The 16,903-nt window shown below is 43.8% G+C and overlaps 1 protein-coding gene across 1 annotated transcript in view; it reads left to right on the top strand.

Moving 5' to 3' along the window:
* Positions 1 to 11,751, top strand: part of KIF3A (kinesin family member 3A) — a 17,612-nt gene extending 5,861 nt beyond the window's left edge. The window contains exons 8-17 of the mRNA XM_010287361.1: positions 650 to 751; positions 4,314 to 4,322; positions 5,960 to 6,116; positions 7,004 to 7,184; positions 7,516 to 7,626; positions 8,408 to 8,533; positions 9,677 to 9,730; positions 9,876 to 9,944; positions 10,149 to 10,273; positions 10,810 to 11,751. Coding sequence (XP_010285663.1) covers positions 650 to 751; positions 4,314 to 4,322; positions 5,960 to 6,116; positions 7,004 to 7,184; positions 7,516 to 7,626; positions 8,408 to 8,533; positions 9,677 to 9,730; positions 9,876 to 9,944; positions 10,149 to 10,273; positions 10,810 to 10,858 — 983 coding nt within the window. The 3' untranslated portion in view covers positions 10,859 to 11,751. The remainder of the gene's footprint in view (positions 1 to 649; positions 752 to 4,313; positions 4,323 to 5,959; positions 6,117 to 7,003; positions 7,185 to 7,515; positions 7,627 to 8,407; positions 8,534 to 9,676; positions 9,731 to 9,875; positions 9,945 to 10,148; positions 10,274 to 10,809) is intronic.
* The last annotated feature ends 5,152 nt before the right edge of the window (positions 11,752 to 16,903 follow it).

Genomic DNA, 16,903 nt, shown 5'->3' with positions numbered 1-16,903 from the left:
AGTAACTCTTTCCCCAAGGGTTGGGAGCTGGATGTAGCTGTAGCTGTTTTATCCCTGGTGGGCTGAGGGTGGCTTCTTACATTTTAGACTCAGCTACAGCCTTATGTTTGCTAACATTACTGGGAGGCCGGGATGTTAAACGTTGGATTTTATTCATTTTGTTTCCAACTCAGCCTGAAACTCCTAAGCATCATGTCTGCAATGGCAACAATGATAAACATTTGTGAAACTGGACATTTTTCTCCATTAACAGCCATCTAGCTTCATGTATACAGGTGTCTGATGAAGTAGCAAGTCTGTGTGAACTTTGTTCATCTGACCGTTTTCTCTTCCATCTGAGATGGAAGAGAAGGTATGGGTAGATCCTGCTCAGAAAGCTTAATGCTTCAGCAGTGCAAGGATGCTTTATTTCCCATGAAAAGCACCCACTTGAGTTTTAACATATGCACACTGACTTCACAGCATTTAATTGCTTATCTAGATTTTCCTTAAGTTTCCTGAGCCATGGCAAGCTGGCTGTCTGCTCAACAGTTAATGACTTCTGCAGGTGCTTGTAAGCTGACGCTGGACACTGCTGGGTTTGGACAAATGCTGCTGTCACAGTAACAAGCTGATATGAGGTGAAGGGAAGAACACTCTTCTGTTCTAGGGGAAGAGATATCTGGTTCTGAGACCAGTGATTCTGAAGAGGAGGATGAAGATGATGATGGGGAGATTGGAGAAGATGGGGAGAAGCGGAAGAAACGGCGGGGTAAGGCTGTCGAGACTCCTGTCGGTGCCACCAATCTTCTCTTATCCAGCAGCTGGTGTCAGAAACTGTAGCCAGAGCCAGGCGGGGAAAAGTGGATTTGTAGAGCTGCCCTACTGCCGCTGCAATTATCATGCCTGTCCTAGAAACGAAGCTATTTGGTGCCGTTTCTGTAGATGGACAGCTCTGAACCTGTGTAGTATCTGCTTCCACTTGGGTAGTTGCGCTTGTGGTAACATCCTCTTTTGTGGTGGCTCCCTGGTTGCCGCAAGGTGGCTGTGTATGGCTTGTGACTGGTGTTGTGGAACTTCCCCTGCTCAGAGGTAGGAGGAAGAAGACACCAAAGATAATGGTAGGCTGTTGTGGGTTGTTATAACCATGAGAATGGTTGGAGGGGAATTTTGGCTGTGGTTTAGGCAAAGGATTAATTTGTCTTATGGATGTTCAGTAACTGACTCCTCTGATGTCTATTGTTGATAGAGGAAGAACTTGACATTTGGGGTCTTTGTGCTAGCTGAAAAAGCATCCCTTGTTTGGGAGCACTCTGGAAAGCCCATGGGTGAAGGCTGCTGTCCTACACCAGTGTTAAACTACTGTGTAACATCTAAACTCCAGGGGTTGTTGCGGAACCTAGAACTGTGGGATGCTGTGGCTTCCAGGGGGCACCAGTACTGTGCCTCTAGAACCTCTCTGATGTTTTTTCATGGGGAGTAGAGAAGTCAAGCCCAGTGCTACACCTCAACTTCCAGCCTCTCTAGTAAACTAATTTTGACATGCAAACTGCCTTCCTGTCCTGAAGCACACACATCTGTTTAAAAATTCCTACTAAAGCATTCCTGCTTTAGACAACCTCTCTTAATTTTGGTATCTGTCCAAGCAGATACCATAAATGACCTTTGTCATGCCTTTGGTGATAGTTACAATAACTTGTACTTAATTTCTCACCTTTTGGTAATTTCTAGAAGCAAAAAGATTGACCACTGTCTCCATCGAGAACCAAGCTCTGCCTAAATCTCCTCCGAAGAGGAGATCACCTTCAAAATGCTGCTTGAAAGGAGTAGAGGGCAAATAACTATGACTTACTCAACTTCCAGACAAGCTACTTTAAGCTTCCTAAGAAAGGGTGCTGCTCAGCAGGAGTACACACAGTAACTGTCCCTGTGTAAGCTTATTCTGCCTTCTAGAGGCAAAAGTGCACGTGGCCATGTACGTAAGACAGGAAAGGACTCCTGGTCACTGAATCCTCTGTTCCTGCAGATATCCGCAGCCTTCTCCACTATGATCTGGTTTTCTGTGCTGTTGTTGCTTGAAACGGAAGCTGCCTTGGCATGTTGTTTTAAGCCGTAGGCTGGTTAAGATGGGTTTTAACTGAAATGTCTTTCTGAGCATGCTATTTTGTGCTGGGAAATGGTGGCTTTGCAAGCTGAGTTTGGGAGGGATCCTACCAAATGCTTCCTAATGGAAACTTGTGCCTTTTTGAATTAGGTTGCTGGCCCTTCTGGGTTTCTTTCCTTTAGAACTAACTTCCCATCTGCATGTTTCTTCCTCTCTGGGTTTTTCTGTGGGATGCATTTCTGTTTTCCAGGCAGTAGCAGCAGCAGTAGTTCAGACTCCACATGCTCTGTCATAGAGAAACCTCTGGATAAGTCCTTCACTAGTGAGTGGGAGCTCTTAAGTCCTTTAAGCTTTGGCCTTTCCATAATCTGCACACTCCATTTTGCAATGCCGCACTCTTCCCTGCTATGTCTGTTGGAAAGATAACCTGAACTTTTAGCTCTGCTAAAGCATGCCTTTCCTTTGCTGCTTCCATGCTTGAAACAGTTGTTCAGTGTGCACATTGTCAGCCAGATATGTGAGAGAATAGGAAGCAATTTAGTATGCTGCTTGAACAAGATTTAAAGACAACTGAGAAATAATAGGTTAAAAAACAGTTTGCAACTTCTGTGTTAAACACTCCCTCTAAAATATTGGGAAAAAGTCTGAGCCAACTTTTTAATGGCAGTTGCTACAGTGTGAGTTTATAAATAAGACATCCAGACAGGTGAAATGGGTTGTGCTGTGTTATATTGGACTCTGCCTTCTCAAAATTAGTTTTGGAGAAAATAAATGGAGTGGTCAACAAGCAACACAAGGCTTATACTTCCAAGGAAAATGTGGTAATGCTTGGTTGATCTGCTTTATTTTGGCAGATACTTTAAAAAAATCCTCAGTGGTTTGTTTTGGTTTTTTTTAACTGCCCCATGACATTAAGTTCTTAGTCACTGTGGGACTTAGTTCAGAGGAACAAGGGATCTAGATTTTGGTCTAGCAGTGAGGAAAGTCTGGTCTGCTCCTGGTCAGAGGGCTCTGTCCCTTTTAAAAACCCTACAGTCAGTGATGACTGAAGAAAGAAATCGCATCTCAGGACTTGGCTTGTAGGGACTTCACCCACTGTTGTGGTTATCCTGTGTAGATGCAGTCTACTTTCCTCCTTATGTGGTGAGAATCTGGAAAGTATTGTGTTATAGTAGCACTTCAGTCAAATTTATACTAGTTATGTTAGTGGAAAGCATCAGCTCAGAGAAAGTGTGGTAGCAGGTTAAGAAGGTTCACAACCTAAGGGAGACCTTTGGTAGGTCATACGATGGTAGGCTTGGAACTCTGCTTGCTTCAAACTTGCTCTTCCAAAGCTTGCTTGAAACCTGAATATCTTATTTGGATGAGGACAGTTAATAGCAAACTGCTGATCTGCCAGTGGATGGATGAGTCCATCTCCTGCAAGTTTGGAGACAGTTCTGGTGTGGAAGTTGCACTGGGCTTTAGGTGACTAGGGTAAGTGTAGCTCTGTGTGGTTTGGGATATTAACTGTCCTCAAGCGTGGTCCTTTTGCATGTGGTGTCTTTCATTACCCCTTTCCTGTCCTGCCTTTTTTGCTGCACTTGCTTGAATAATCAAAACTGGCTATATACCTCTATGGAAGCATCAGTTACTGCAAATTAACCTACTAATACCCTGTGTAATTAAATGGAGAAATCTTGTGCTGAGACTCCCGATGTGCAACTGTCATGTATCTTGCAAAGAATTGGCTTGGAAACCTGGTTAAAACTTAGAACAAGTCTTATGTATGCTAATATTTTACGGGTAATATAACAGAATTGGATATCTTGGGGCAGGGGGGAAGCATTAAGTCTCTTATTCAAGAAGAAATCTACCCTCTTTCTTAGGGCATGATCTTTGCGGCAGGCTCATAATGTTACATTTGGATTCTGCATTGCATTGGATGGGCAGAAGAATGGAAGAGTGAGCTGAAGATTATCCTGGATAGGCAAAGCACACTGGAGTGTAGAAGCTTTCTGTGCTTTAGCATAAAATCATGATGCATTAATGTTTGCTCTAATGGAGTGGGTTTTTAGTGATGACTATCCTGTGTTTTCTACTCTAGAAACATGCATATAAAATTAATGCTTGTTCTGATGCTCATGATCTTTGTCCAAAATGATCAAAGCAGTAATATATTTTCTTTCCTCCTCTTTTCATGCATATGCTGCCTCTCTGCGATTTGCTTTCTACTTCCTCTTAATGCAAGATCAAGCAGGTTGGTGTAATTGACTTCCACCTCCTTGTAATACAATTGCAGAGCTTGTGCAAGGGTCTTACAACTCTGTTTAATTCACCTTTTTCTCCTAAACTGAGAATATGTAGGGCTGTGTACTAGCAATAAGAAGCCTTTATCTGGCTTATCTCTTTTTATATGATGATCTCTGTATAGGACTTTCATAAAGCTTCTTATTCAAAGACTAATTAGTGAGAGATTTTTTTTCACCACAGATCCACAAAGAAGTGCTTGTTGTCTGATTCCTAAGTTTAGCAGATGGAAACTAAGACAGTTTGCTGTAGTGCCGAAGTCCTTACCTTACCACAAAGCTAATTATATTCCCTTGTGTGCATGAACAAACATGCATACAGATATGTACAAATATGTTCACAAATACAGTGCATTTTGTCTGAGTGCTAGATGTCATATATCTTTACAAATAAAGCAGAATGCCATGAAGACCAAAGGGGAGCCTGTTATTGAGCAACAGCTTTCTTGAGCATGTTGTGACCATATGCATTATGTCACTGTGAAAAACAGTCCCTTGGCAGTCGACGCCTTCTGTTAGTTTTAGGCATCTGGATTCTGGGGGTGGGGGGGAGAGGTTCATGTCTGGAGAACTGGAGAAGAGCAAAACAAGAAAATGAAAGGCTCACCTTTCATCGAATAAAGTAGTGGATAAAGGGAGATTTAGGACTCATGGATTTGAAGAAATACATACAGTCTGGGCTCTCTCTGGAGTGCCAGATAACCCACAAGGATCGCTGTGTTCACCTGCCTTAGGCACTCTTGGGATTACAATGAAAGTTGACTCAAGACTTGTGGAGTGACTTCCAAGAGCAGTAGCTTCACACTTTGTTTCAAAATCACGGGTATTTGGGACCAACCCTTCAGGCCAATAAGTTCAATGAGCTGCTCTGGCCACTTCCTTTGTAACTCTCTAAGAAACGCACCTGGTTTGCTGTAATAGTAGTTACACTGTAAAGACAGAATTGGTAAGTTGCAGCAAACCTCAGTACTTTCAGATCTGTGGGCAGTCACTCTTACGTAGCTCAAATACAATCAAAAGGTTTATTTAATTGCCTGTTGTGGTGTTGTTTGTTTGTTTGTTTTTATAGGGCTGTTCTGAATTTCCTTAGTCTCTATTTTTATGGTAGTGCATTCTTAAAATATCTATGTGCTGACTTTGCAATAGGTAAGTGCATAAGGAGGGCAGTGAACAAGGGGTGTGATGGGGATGCTAATCTGAAATTTGAGTATGTAACTCTTGGTAGCTTAGCTGCAGGTCAAGGCAGTCTCCTATTTTCTTTCCTCTGGCCTAATCTACAGAGTTAGAATGCCTGAGCTTCCAGGTCAGACTTCTCTTCAGGCAGTGTTCCTTCTCCAGGTGTTCTTTGTGTGTTTTCTATTTTGGGGGCATTACGTTATAGTGTTCCTTCGCTGTAGGAACTGGTGGCAACTGGTCAATGTTAAAATGGGATTTGAAAGACTTGAGTTGTACCCAACTTGGAGCTGACATCTAATTAAATTAATTTTTCTTAAATGCAATTATTGAATCTGAACTTGGAGAAATGCTGTGATACAGAGGCTGTCTTGCTTTTCTGTGAGCTAATTTGTTTTCCCTATCTCTTCCAAAGGCAAAAAGAAAGTTTCCCCTGATAAGATGGTAGAGATGCAAGCAAAGATTGAAGAGGAGAGAAAAGCTCTTGAAACTAAGCTTGATATGGAAGAAGAAGAAAGAAACAAAGCCAGAGCTGAACTGGAGAAGAGAGAAAAAGACTTGCTTAAAGCTCAGTGAGTACACTGCTCTGCACAGTTTGTGTGGCAATGTGGGTTTTTCCTTCCTTAATCTACAACTCAGTTGTGGATATCTGGAGACGCATGGTGAGGTGCCTGTCAAACTTCTTCTGTATAAGTGGAACGTGAGCTCTTGCTATTATCAAAGTGAAAGAAGAGCTTACTCTGCCTTCAGAGTTTAGAGCAGATGGAAAAGACAAACTTTATTCTTCTGCCACTTCTTTCTTCTCTTAACTTCATCTAGTTGTGCAAGATAGCCTAGCAAGAGAAATGAATCCTCCAAACCCTGGAGACCTGTGAAGAGCAGCAATACTGCTGTACTGCTTGGTCCGTGGGCAATAGCTGTGTAGCAAGCCAGATTTTTGGCAGCACACTGTCACAAGTACGTCATTTTGGGTTCTCCACTCTGGAGCTGAAAAGCTGCTGAGATTGCATTGGCCCATGCAGATAGCAGAGTCCTGCTGTCAGGCAGCAGCCAGCATTCCTGGTTTGCATCTCAGCTGCCCTGCCTTGATCTCAGTTCACTCGCTTCCCTTCCATTTCTGCAGCTGCCTCTGGGCATTGCTCTGCTGGCAGGGCCCTTGAGGAGGGGGTACCTTGGATAGCCTAGTAATACCCCTGGTGCCTTGCAGCCCCTCACAGAGGGGGTTTGCAGCAGGAGAGACTTCTCTGCTGACCTGGTTTTGCTTGCAAGAAAGTGATGGGAGCTGGAGCTCAGGGAACTCCCTGCATTCACTTGCACTGCCTCACCCCTACTTAAACCCTTGGCAGCAAGACAAGTTTTTCCAGCCCTGTGAGTGCTGTCTGGGCTGTAAAACTGAGCTGGACCTGCTGCCTTGCTAGCACTGTAGGATAGGAAGTTTCTCACTTACCTGTGTCTCTAGACAAGAACACCAGTCCCTGTTGGAGAAACTGTCTGCATTGGAGAAGAAGGTGATTGTGGGAGGAGTGGACTTGCTGGCAAAAGCAGAGGAGCAAGAGAAGCTTCTAGAAGAATCAAATATGGAACTGGAAGAACGAAGGAAGAGGGCAGAGCAGCTTCGCAAGGAGCTTGAGGAGAAGGAGGTGAGGTTATACACGGCAGCTGTCTGAAATCAGCAATGGCGGGACACACCATGTTGTGTGCCTTGGCTTTGCTCAGGTGGATGAAATGTGGGTCTGCTCTGAAAGCGGAGCAGAAGCTAACTGCTTCAGAGGCCGCGCGTTGGCAGCGCTCACCTGTAGGGCAGCCGTGATCACTGTGGGTCTGAGCCAGCCTGGCTAAGCCAGGTCTCTGTACCCTTGGCAAATGCTTTGTTTGGTCACAGTAGTTTCTCCTCTTGTTCATACTATTGTGGATAGTTTCCTTGATTATGTTAATTAATATGTGGATGTCTATGCTAAATGTTGCATGCAGCAAGAACGCTTGGACATTGAGGAGAAGTACACCAGCCTCCAGGAAGAAGCACAGGGGAAAACCAAAAAGCTGAAGAAAGTTTGGACCATGCTTATGGCTGCAAAATCAGAGGTTAGTGTCTGAAGTCCTCAGCCTGTGATGATGTGAGAGACTATAGCGGGGAAGGGTAAGCCATCAGCTTTGTAACACTGGAAAAAGTGCTGTATGTTCAGAAGTGTGTTTCTGTGCTGTCCATTTAGCTCATGTAATTCAAAAAGATCTAATCAAGTCTGGTGGTAGAGCGTCACAGGGGCATGTTGTAGAGCTTTTCCCCAAGCCAGGCTGAGGGATGTGTGTGAGACCCATAGATACTCAAAACTTCAAGGAAAAAAACCTGGTTATTTCTGAAACAAAAGTTTTGCTGGCAACCCAACTTTGCAGCAGTCCAAATGCTCCTCTGCTCTTAGCTGTCTGTCCTTTCTGCCTGTTGCCCTCATTGTCTCTTCCTCAGTCACACTAGATCAATGTGTTCTTTGGCTGATATCTGGACTTCCTGTTGCATGAAAAGTGCATTTTGTCTCTGGGATCAGAGATTTTTCCCTGGCAAGATTTCAAGGGTATAACTTCTCTGGATGCTCATCTGCTCTTAGTTGATGCAGAGCCTGAATTGGCAGAAGACCAGTTTCGTTTTTATGAAACTGAGAACTTAATGCTATTTTCAGCCATCTCTGAGCTGGAACGTTTCAGAGGGTTTATTCTTCAGAGATAAATATTCTAGTACTTATAACCAGAGTTTGCTTTCATTTCCCAAAAACCTTGTATAGCTGAAGACTGTTCTTTTGTTTGCTGTTGCCATGTCTTTAGCTAGCTCTGATGCCTCTCAAATGCCTTGTTTGTCTTGTCATCTCTGCAGATGGCAGATCTGCAACAAGAGCATCAGAGAGAGATTGAGGGATTACTGGAGAATATTCGGCAGCTGAGCAGGGAACTTCGCCTTCAGATGCTTATCATAGACAACTTCATTCCTCAGGACTACCAGGTAAAGACAAAGAACCTAAGCTTGTGACCTATGATAGAGCACCCAGCGTGCCTAACACAAGCTTTTATTCTGTCCGACAAAGGGAATGAGTTGGCTTATTTTCTCCTCATGAGTTATTGACAGTGAACTGATCAACACTTGTCTGCTAAGCAGAGGTTTGCTAGCACAAATGAGTAGGTTGTGTTGCTGTGAGCCTTTGTTTGCTGTGGCCCAGCTGAGCAGGTGCAACTTGGTTGCATTGCTGTTTGTGCCATTATCTGGACTGTTAGAACCAGATGTTGAAGTGGGGAAAAATGCTTTTGTCAAGGGACTCTTGTAACCTGGTGGACTTCTGCTTGAGCTTCAGTTGGAAGATGATGAGAGTTAGTGGGTGCGTTTAGCTCCAAAAGCATCTCAATAATGTGAATAATGGATGCAGAATGTCTTTGTTGTATTTCTCAGGGGTTTTGATAACTTTGGGTACAATTACATGCTTAGGGAAGCAGTGTATAACATATCGGGGGTTGTAAGCAGAGGAATGTATTAATCTCAGTTCTCTTGCAGCATATTTTCTTTGTCATTTTATTTCTTTAAACCATATTCACCGTGTATTTAACTGGTGTATTCACTGTCTGCCTATGCTCTGGGTGTGTTCAAAACATTTTTTTTTTTCCCACTGTGCTTGAAGTTGTGCCTGCTAATGTCTGATATTAATACTAAGTAGTAAGACTGAACTTGGAACTCTTTACTTCTTGTTTTCTTTGACCCCAATGTTCAGAAAATTCACGATGAGCTTAAATATGATGCCCACTATTTAATAGAAAATACAAGCTATTTCCCTTAATCTTTCCTTTTTTTCCCATATTACAATGTGTGTTTATTGCTATCCTGATGGCATTGGTGTAATGGGAAACCCATGCTTTAATGGGAACACAAATGCATACAATTTGGGAGTGGTATTTTTATTTTCTGTAGTCTTTAAAATGTAAATAGGGGTTTTTGAACATGGTATGACTGTCCTGATAAAAACAACTTGGATTGGTCAAGACTGTTCTTAAGCAGCTTGGCTAGGCCTTTAGGGATATATGATATATGTTCTAGAAAATGTGTCTGCAGTGTAGACTGTGCAAGTCTGTAACAATTATTGTTCTAATTTCTGTCTAGGAAATGATTGAAAACTATGTTCACTGGAACGAAGACATTGGAGAATGGCAGCTGGTAAGCTAGCAGACTGGCTGATGGACCAACTAATGTTAGCACAAGCTTCTGAGGAGTTTAATTGAGCCCAGAAGTAAATTAATAAAGCTGTAGTCAGTTTTACTGTGCATGGAAGATTTTACTAACAGACCTTTCTTTCTTTAAGAAATGCGTTGCATATACAGGAAACAATATGAGGAAACAGACGCCTGTCCTGGATAAAAAAGAAAAAGATGTGAGTGACTCTTTATAAGCATGTATTGAACTGCATAGTTCATAAGTTCTGCTGCCTGTGCCTGCTACTGCATATTTATAGGGGAACTGTGCAGCTTCAGTTTTCTTTTGAAGAAATGAGGCTTTCTAGTGTTACAAAAGCACTGTTGATCAGTGTATAAAATGATTCTGATGTTTTGGGGTGGTTTTTTTTTTCTTTTTTTAGCCCTTTGAAGTGGATCTCTCCCATGTGTACTTAGCTTACACTGAAGAAAGCTTGAGGCAATCTCTGATGAAGCTGGAGAGGCCGAGGACTTCAAAAGGAAGGTCCAGGCCCAAGACGGGTAGAAGGTGAAGAACTTTGGAGTATCTATATGTAATCGGGGATTTACCCAGGGGAAGGCTTAAGTTTGTGCTTGTAGACTTACTGTGAGTCTTCAAACACTTGCTTAAGGAGAAGACAAAATACCACAATTTTGCACAGTATAAAGTTTACTGGTGCCAAGTGTGATAGAACCAAGCTGAAATCTCCTTACTACAGTAAAGTCTTATCCAGAAAGACTTGTCTGGGGATTTTTATGATTCCCTTTTGCTGCATTCCCCTCTTCTGGCTTCTTGCTTAATTTTACTGTGTTCTGTGGTTCAGTTTAACATCTGACACATTGACAGTGCATATACTGTTATCACTGGAAAGTAATGTGCTGTTGGGGGAGATTTCAGCATAGGTTTTCTGGGTTATTTTTGGTTGGTTGGTTTTGACAAATGCTTGCGGAAGAGTAACACTTTGTAGTTTTGACTTGAAATGTGGCTGTTCCCTGTCTTTCCTAGACAGCATAATGATGTGTGTATGGTGTTGTTTTTCCCTTTCCTTTCTGCTCTCCAAACAGAAAACGTTCGGCAAAGCCAGGAGCCGTCATTGACTCTCTGCTGCAGTAGGTGTGACCTGTTCAGAATTGCCGTAAAAATCAGTGAGTGTGTAAGGCTTGGCCAGAATATGGAATTCAAGAAATAGCACAGTTTGATATGGCTGTAAAATCCATGCCTTGCTGGTATGGAGCTTTATTTAAAAAAAAAAAAATTCCTTAGTTGCCCGTATATTGTATGTTATATTAACATAATATTAAGCTGGTATATATGATGGTTGTGAAATTCCATGTGTTAAATGTGTCGTGCAGGGAAACTATTGTTGGCAACCCTTGTTGAAATGTATAGAAAACAAGGGTTCTAGATGTGTGTTTAAGTGCTAGACATGTTAGCGTGAAACGGTTGATGAAATCCTGAAATTTAAGGCTGGTAAATCTGATTTATGCCCTGCTTTGCACATAACTGGCAGCTTTCACTATTGTCCTCTGTTGCACTGATCTGTGTTTGAATGTGGTTGCTGCAAACCTTTGAATTAAGAGCATCAAACCCTTTTATTTAAATATTCCTCACTGTGGCTATTAACCTGATCGTATTGTGTATGAAATACACAGTCCTTTTCCCTTCATTTGCTGTCTTGCTGTACAAAGAAAGTAGGTAGGTAGGGGAAACATGAACTACAAACTTCTGGAAAGGGACCATGCTCTGTTTAAGTGCAACAGAAAACAAGTGTGTCTAAGTAGTGCTTTTATTTTTGTCTATTTGTGTGTCATCTGCTGGCACTGGGGAGAGTGAGGCCTTTGATGCCAAGGCAAGAGAGCTTTTTTCCCCTCCTTTTATTAAGGCTGTGTTGCAGCATTGCTTTGGCTGCTTTTTACGCTTCTGAGCTGGAATTTTTTTAAATGTATATGAATTGTTTTGTAATCTGAAACAGCAGAGATTATTTAAGGGGAATGCTATAACACTAGGACTTGGCTTCAGCCTTGGGACTGTGAGCATTAATGGCTCCACTTCTCATCCCTGGCTACACGGGCACTGGGCCAGTGCTCTAAACTGAGGATGAATTTGATTCTCCTGTCTTAAAACAGGCATGAATTGCCCAATTTTCCCAGAACAGTAACATCCCCTGAAATAGCTGATGCTGTTTGTGTTCCTGTGTAGACTGTATCATCTTGGGTTTCTGGCTATGTGCTCCGAGAGGAAAAAAATTCTGGTCTCTGATAATAAGCATTTATCTGTGGTGGCTGCTCTTTTTCTTTGATATTTATGCTGCTAATAGACACATATCACTTTAATACATTGCTTTTGTGTCACAGAAAATGCGTCTCCTTTGGATTTTGAGTGCTTTATAACTCATGCTGGAGCACATGAGCTGCGGGCATCTTAACAGCTCCCATGCCGGAGTGGTGGTAATTAGCTGTAACTTCCATGGGATCCTAGCGTTACCTAGAGGTTTAAAAAGCTGTGATTACTAATAGGAGAATCTGAGTCCTTAAGCATGACAGTAAGAACAAGACAGCTCCTTAAGAGAGTTCTTGTTAGTAGCCATGTTTACAATTACTAGAATGTTCTTGTGATAGTACTTAGGGATATCAACTTTTAACTACTCTTTCTTACTGTTGTGATGCTTAGCTGGGTGTACCTTGTGACTATAACAGGTCTGCAGCAGGATCTGTAATAGTTAAAACTGGTCTTGTAAGGGCATATTTTGCTCGGAGATGTATTCAGTGCTATTCTAAATGAGTTGCAAGCTTTTCCCTTGGGGTTTTGATCATGACCTAGGGGAAGAATATGCTGCCCTTGTCGGAGAGGGAGTGGAGTGTCACCTAAGTTCATACAAGATCTGGCTTTGTCACCTGAGTTCATACGAGACACAAACACTGGCATTTGTTTTCTCTAGCGTAGCAGCTAGAGGTAAATACTCAGAATGTTTGTCTGATCTAAGCTGTAGTTGGTTTTGCCCTTGAAGAGTTGACCTTACTTTGAATGTGCTTGGGTAGAGTTGGTTTATCTCCTGTTACGTACTTCTCATCAAACAAGACAGACTGAAAATGGCTTAAATGCTGTTTTGTCTTAGGCCTGATGTCAGTTCTGAGTCCAAGCAGATAGATGTGCAATTTTGGCCTGTACTAGTACTCAGAATCAGAGATAACTGTTGCATTTCCCTTTGTTAGTCTTGTTGTGCTAAGGTTTGTTGAATGATCTGTTTTTAAGGGAGTTTCTCCTGAACTTTGCTTTCAAAAAGACCACTGAAAAGTCTTTTACCTGACAGACATCAGCGGTTTAAAGATACCGCTGTGAACCACGATACTGCATTTAAAATATTTAAAACTTATCATAAAGCATATGCCTTTATAGTTTTAATGTTACAGTCCTGCTGCTGAAAACAGTAGTACTCTATATATTTAAGTGAGCCTTGGGGCAGAGAACATAATAAATAATTGCTTGCACACCTTTGTAATTAGCGGATTGGAGAAACTGGTTGTTAATCCCCTGTTACAGGGGCTTGGAAAACAAATTATCTGCTCTTACAAGAGGACTTTAAGTGGAGCGCTATCATGGTCATGGTGATCTATCAGCTTGGCTTAGCTTTTAACTTGTGTGTTTTGTTGCAGTTCTGGGAACTTTTAAAGCCAGGGAGTCTTGCTTGCAGGTTTATCTCTAGCCCTGGACAAATCTGTGAATGTCTAATGGGTCCATAACATGTTCTAATGAGGAAGGGGTTTGGTTTTGTGTAGGTTTTTTAAGAGCTTAATACAGCCATTCTTATCCCAGGTCAGTATGTGCTCTATAGTATTTATCAAAAATCGTATTACCATAATATATATATTACGTGTGTTCATCTTGCATCTCGCTACCAGAAGATTCCCTTCATTCCACAACATCAACCTTAATGTTGAGGTTTTTGATGCTTTATGTTGTTTAATGTTGTGTTAAATGAATTATTTCATATTTAACTTGTTCCTGATCCTTTCCATAAGAGGAAGGGAAAATGGTCCTTAGTGCCTTTCACTGACTTACGCTGTCTGCACATGTCCAGCTTTCACCTTTCTTGACAGTTCTGCTTAGCCAGTCCTGTGCATAGGAAAATCTGCTAGTCTGTTTGTATAATTTGTCTTCCTATTTATTGTTTTTTCTAACTCTGTTTATTTCTGATTAGTCTTTATTTTATGATTAAACTTTATTCATTACACTGTATATATCAGTATTGTGTCCCTGGAGCATGTTCATACCATGAAATAAAATTCTCGATTCCTAGTTTCACTTCTGTGCATGTTTTTCAGATAACTTTATACATACAGCATCTTTCTAACTCAGTTGAGTCAGAACATGTGTCAAGAAGGGTAGCTAAAATGGTCTGTGCAGCTCTGTGATACACAGCACTTACTGGAGGAGTCGGACGCGTGCGTCTGGGGTACGTGGGGACCCCCAGGGCAGCGGGCAACAAGCTCCTGTGGAAGAGGTAGACAGGGCAGAACAAGAGGATCCTTTGCAAGACTCTGACAAGGTCAGTGGGCTGAGGCCAGCACGCAGACCAGGAGATGTGCCCCTTCGGGCTGATGAGCCCCTTGTCCAAGGCCATCCTCTGCTGGGGCTGTCCTGAGCTGCCCCTGGGGGAGAGGAGAGCCCCGCTGGGCCAGAGCACTGCGCGAGCGGCTTCTTGGCCACTGAAGTAGTCAGTGCTGGCTGCGTTCTGCCTCTTCTTGCGTATGTGCACGGCATAGGTGACGGAGAGAAGCCGTTTCACGCTGTTTGGGCTGGAAGTGTCCTTGTGCTACATGGCAAGCCTGTCACACCCTGTATTCGTGCAGATGGTATGAATTTACCTGCAGTAATTGGAAATGTTCAGCTCTGTTTCCTTCGCTGCATAAATTGTATTGGTCTGCAGCGCATTTCTTCCTCTGGAAGATGTTTCAGCCTGCTCATGCAGTAGGTAACAGGTTTTTTTGTGGTCTGCTAACTTTGCAGCTCCCCTGAGTACTGTGACTCAGTTGATGCATGAACCAAAACTTGCACAGTCCTGGGACTTTCCAAAGTGCTCTCCCACGCTGTGCCAAAGCTAGCTGTGAAATGGTAGACACCTAAATACCTGCAAGACTCCAGTCCTCTCTTGCTAGAGAAAGACTTTAACCACCACCCAGGTTTGCTGCAGGCTAGAGTCATCCCTGCAACAGTGCAGTCTTGCTCCCTGTTGCTATTTCTTTCACTGCTGGAGCCTCTTTACCCTGGGCCACAAAGGGCTATGCCAGACTATATATAGTGAAAATTAACTCTATCCCAACTGAAACCAGGACAGGGGGGAATTAACGGCCTGCTTAGCTAAAGACCTGGAATCTCCATCTTCAGCTCTAGCACACACTTCTGAGGCCTCTTTTTGTGGCCTGTCTTCTCTAATCTGCCTTCCTTTGGGCTTTTTCCTCTGCCCGGAGCTGCTTTCCTTGTGTTAGTCCAAGCCTTAACCCCATAGCAGGACAAATTCTTTGTTTTGGCAACTCTTGCCAGCACCACCCTTGTGGCAGTGGACTCGGCACGCCGTTCACTGTAGCCCCATGTGTTTCTTGCAACTTCCATGGCAAAGTAACAAAAATTACTTCAAACTTCATGATTTTAAGACCTCTTATTTCCAAATCCCCCGTTCCATCTAGGAAGCCGTCGCTGCTCAGCTCTCGAGTTAGCATGTGCTCCTATGCTCTCCAGTTTCTGGCAAAGAAACATCCTATGCAATGCCAGCAAATTTAGTCCAAAAATACATTTATTTAAAGAATTATTATAAATAATCTTTAAAAAATACAGTGCAGTCATAGTTTAAAAAAAAACCAAACTGTTTTTCACTTCAACCTCCAGTCCTTTACTAGTCGTTGGAGGACTCTGCGTAAGTCCGTTAGGAAATCATGTAGTGAAGTAACGTTGCCTGTTGCCACAGGACATGGTGCCTGTAATAGGAGGAAAAAAGGCCATTGAGGGAGGGATCTGGTGCTGCAGTGTGGTCTCGGCTGCTAATGGTGGTGTGGTTCGGCTGTGCGCAGCGCTCGGGGGCCGAAAACGCAGCGCGGTCAAAACCGAGAGCCGCTGAGAAACGGCCGAGGCCAAGCGAACAGCAGGACCCCAGCCACCCGCCGGAGCTGCTGGGGTGAGGCTCCCGTGCCAGCCGAAACGGTGACTGGGGGAGAAGCCGGACGTGCAGAAAGCTTGAGGGCTGTACAGCCCCGGTGCGCTCGGGCCCGCGGGGGAGAGCCTTGCCTTACCTTGTGGCCTGTGCTCTTCCCCCAGACGAGACGGAGCAAGTTGAGGTAAATGCCCTCCAGGTGCCTGTGGCAGCTCCGGCCCTCCCAGGCGACTGTGCTGGCTTTGCATAAGATCTCTATGTCGCTGTCGTTCTGGAAAAAAGACGCGTGTGGCTTTTTTAGAAACCCTTTTGTACAGTCATGGCTTCACTAACAGCAGATTAAAACAGAGCAAATAAAATCATAGAATGGTTTGGGTTGGATGGGATCACTAATACATTGGGGGGTTGTTATATACAAATAATACATTTCTGTTCTAAAGGGCTGGCGCAAAGTACAGCTCGTGACGTCAAAGCCTCCTCTGGAGCTTCCCAGCCGTGTGCCCAGAGGGGTCGGCTCCCAGCCCCAGCCAGGAGCGTGGTGCCGTCGGCGTGAGCACCCATGTGCTTCGAGCATCGTGCTCCCGGCGTGGGCGCAAGCATGGGACCTGGGCTGCGACCCTCTGCTCAGGGAGCTGCTCCCCACGGAATGAAGCTGGTTTGGGTGGGCAGAAGCGCTACGGGAATAACAAAAGCCCTGGGGAAGATGTCGCCTCGTCAGCAGCTTTGAGCAGATAAAGCCTTGTAGCGGCGACACGTGGAAGACGAGGAGCCAAGAAGTGAAGCGCTGGCAGTAATAAGAAAACTATTCAGTTGTTGTGCCCGGGGGATGTTCCTGAGGCTCTGCCTGCTCCGGTCCCCTCAGCTTTCACCCCAATGGCACCCACAAATAAGTGACCGGCCCGTTCCTCATGGGCACAGCCGGCTCTGCAGGCGCTGGGTCGTGCGGCATCCCGGGGGTCTCTTCTTGCTCCCGGGGCTGGTCCCTGCAGCAGGAGGGGTACGGGGAACCCCCT

The sequence above is a fragment of the Phaethon lepturus genome, unplaced genomic scaffold, assembly GCF_000687285.1.
Source record: "Phaethon lepturus isolate BGI_N335 unplaced genomic scaffold, ASM68728v1 scaffold9300, whole genome shotgun sequence".
In the NCBI taxonomy this organism is placed as follows: Eukaryota; Metazoa; Chordata; class Aves; order Phaethontiformes; family Phaethontidae; genus Phaethon; species Phaethon lepturus.
This window is presented reverse-complemented; position numbering and strand designations above follow the sequence as displayed.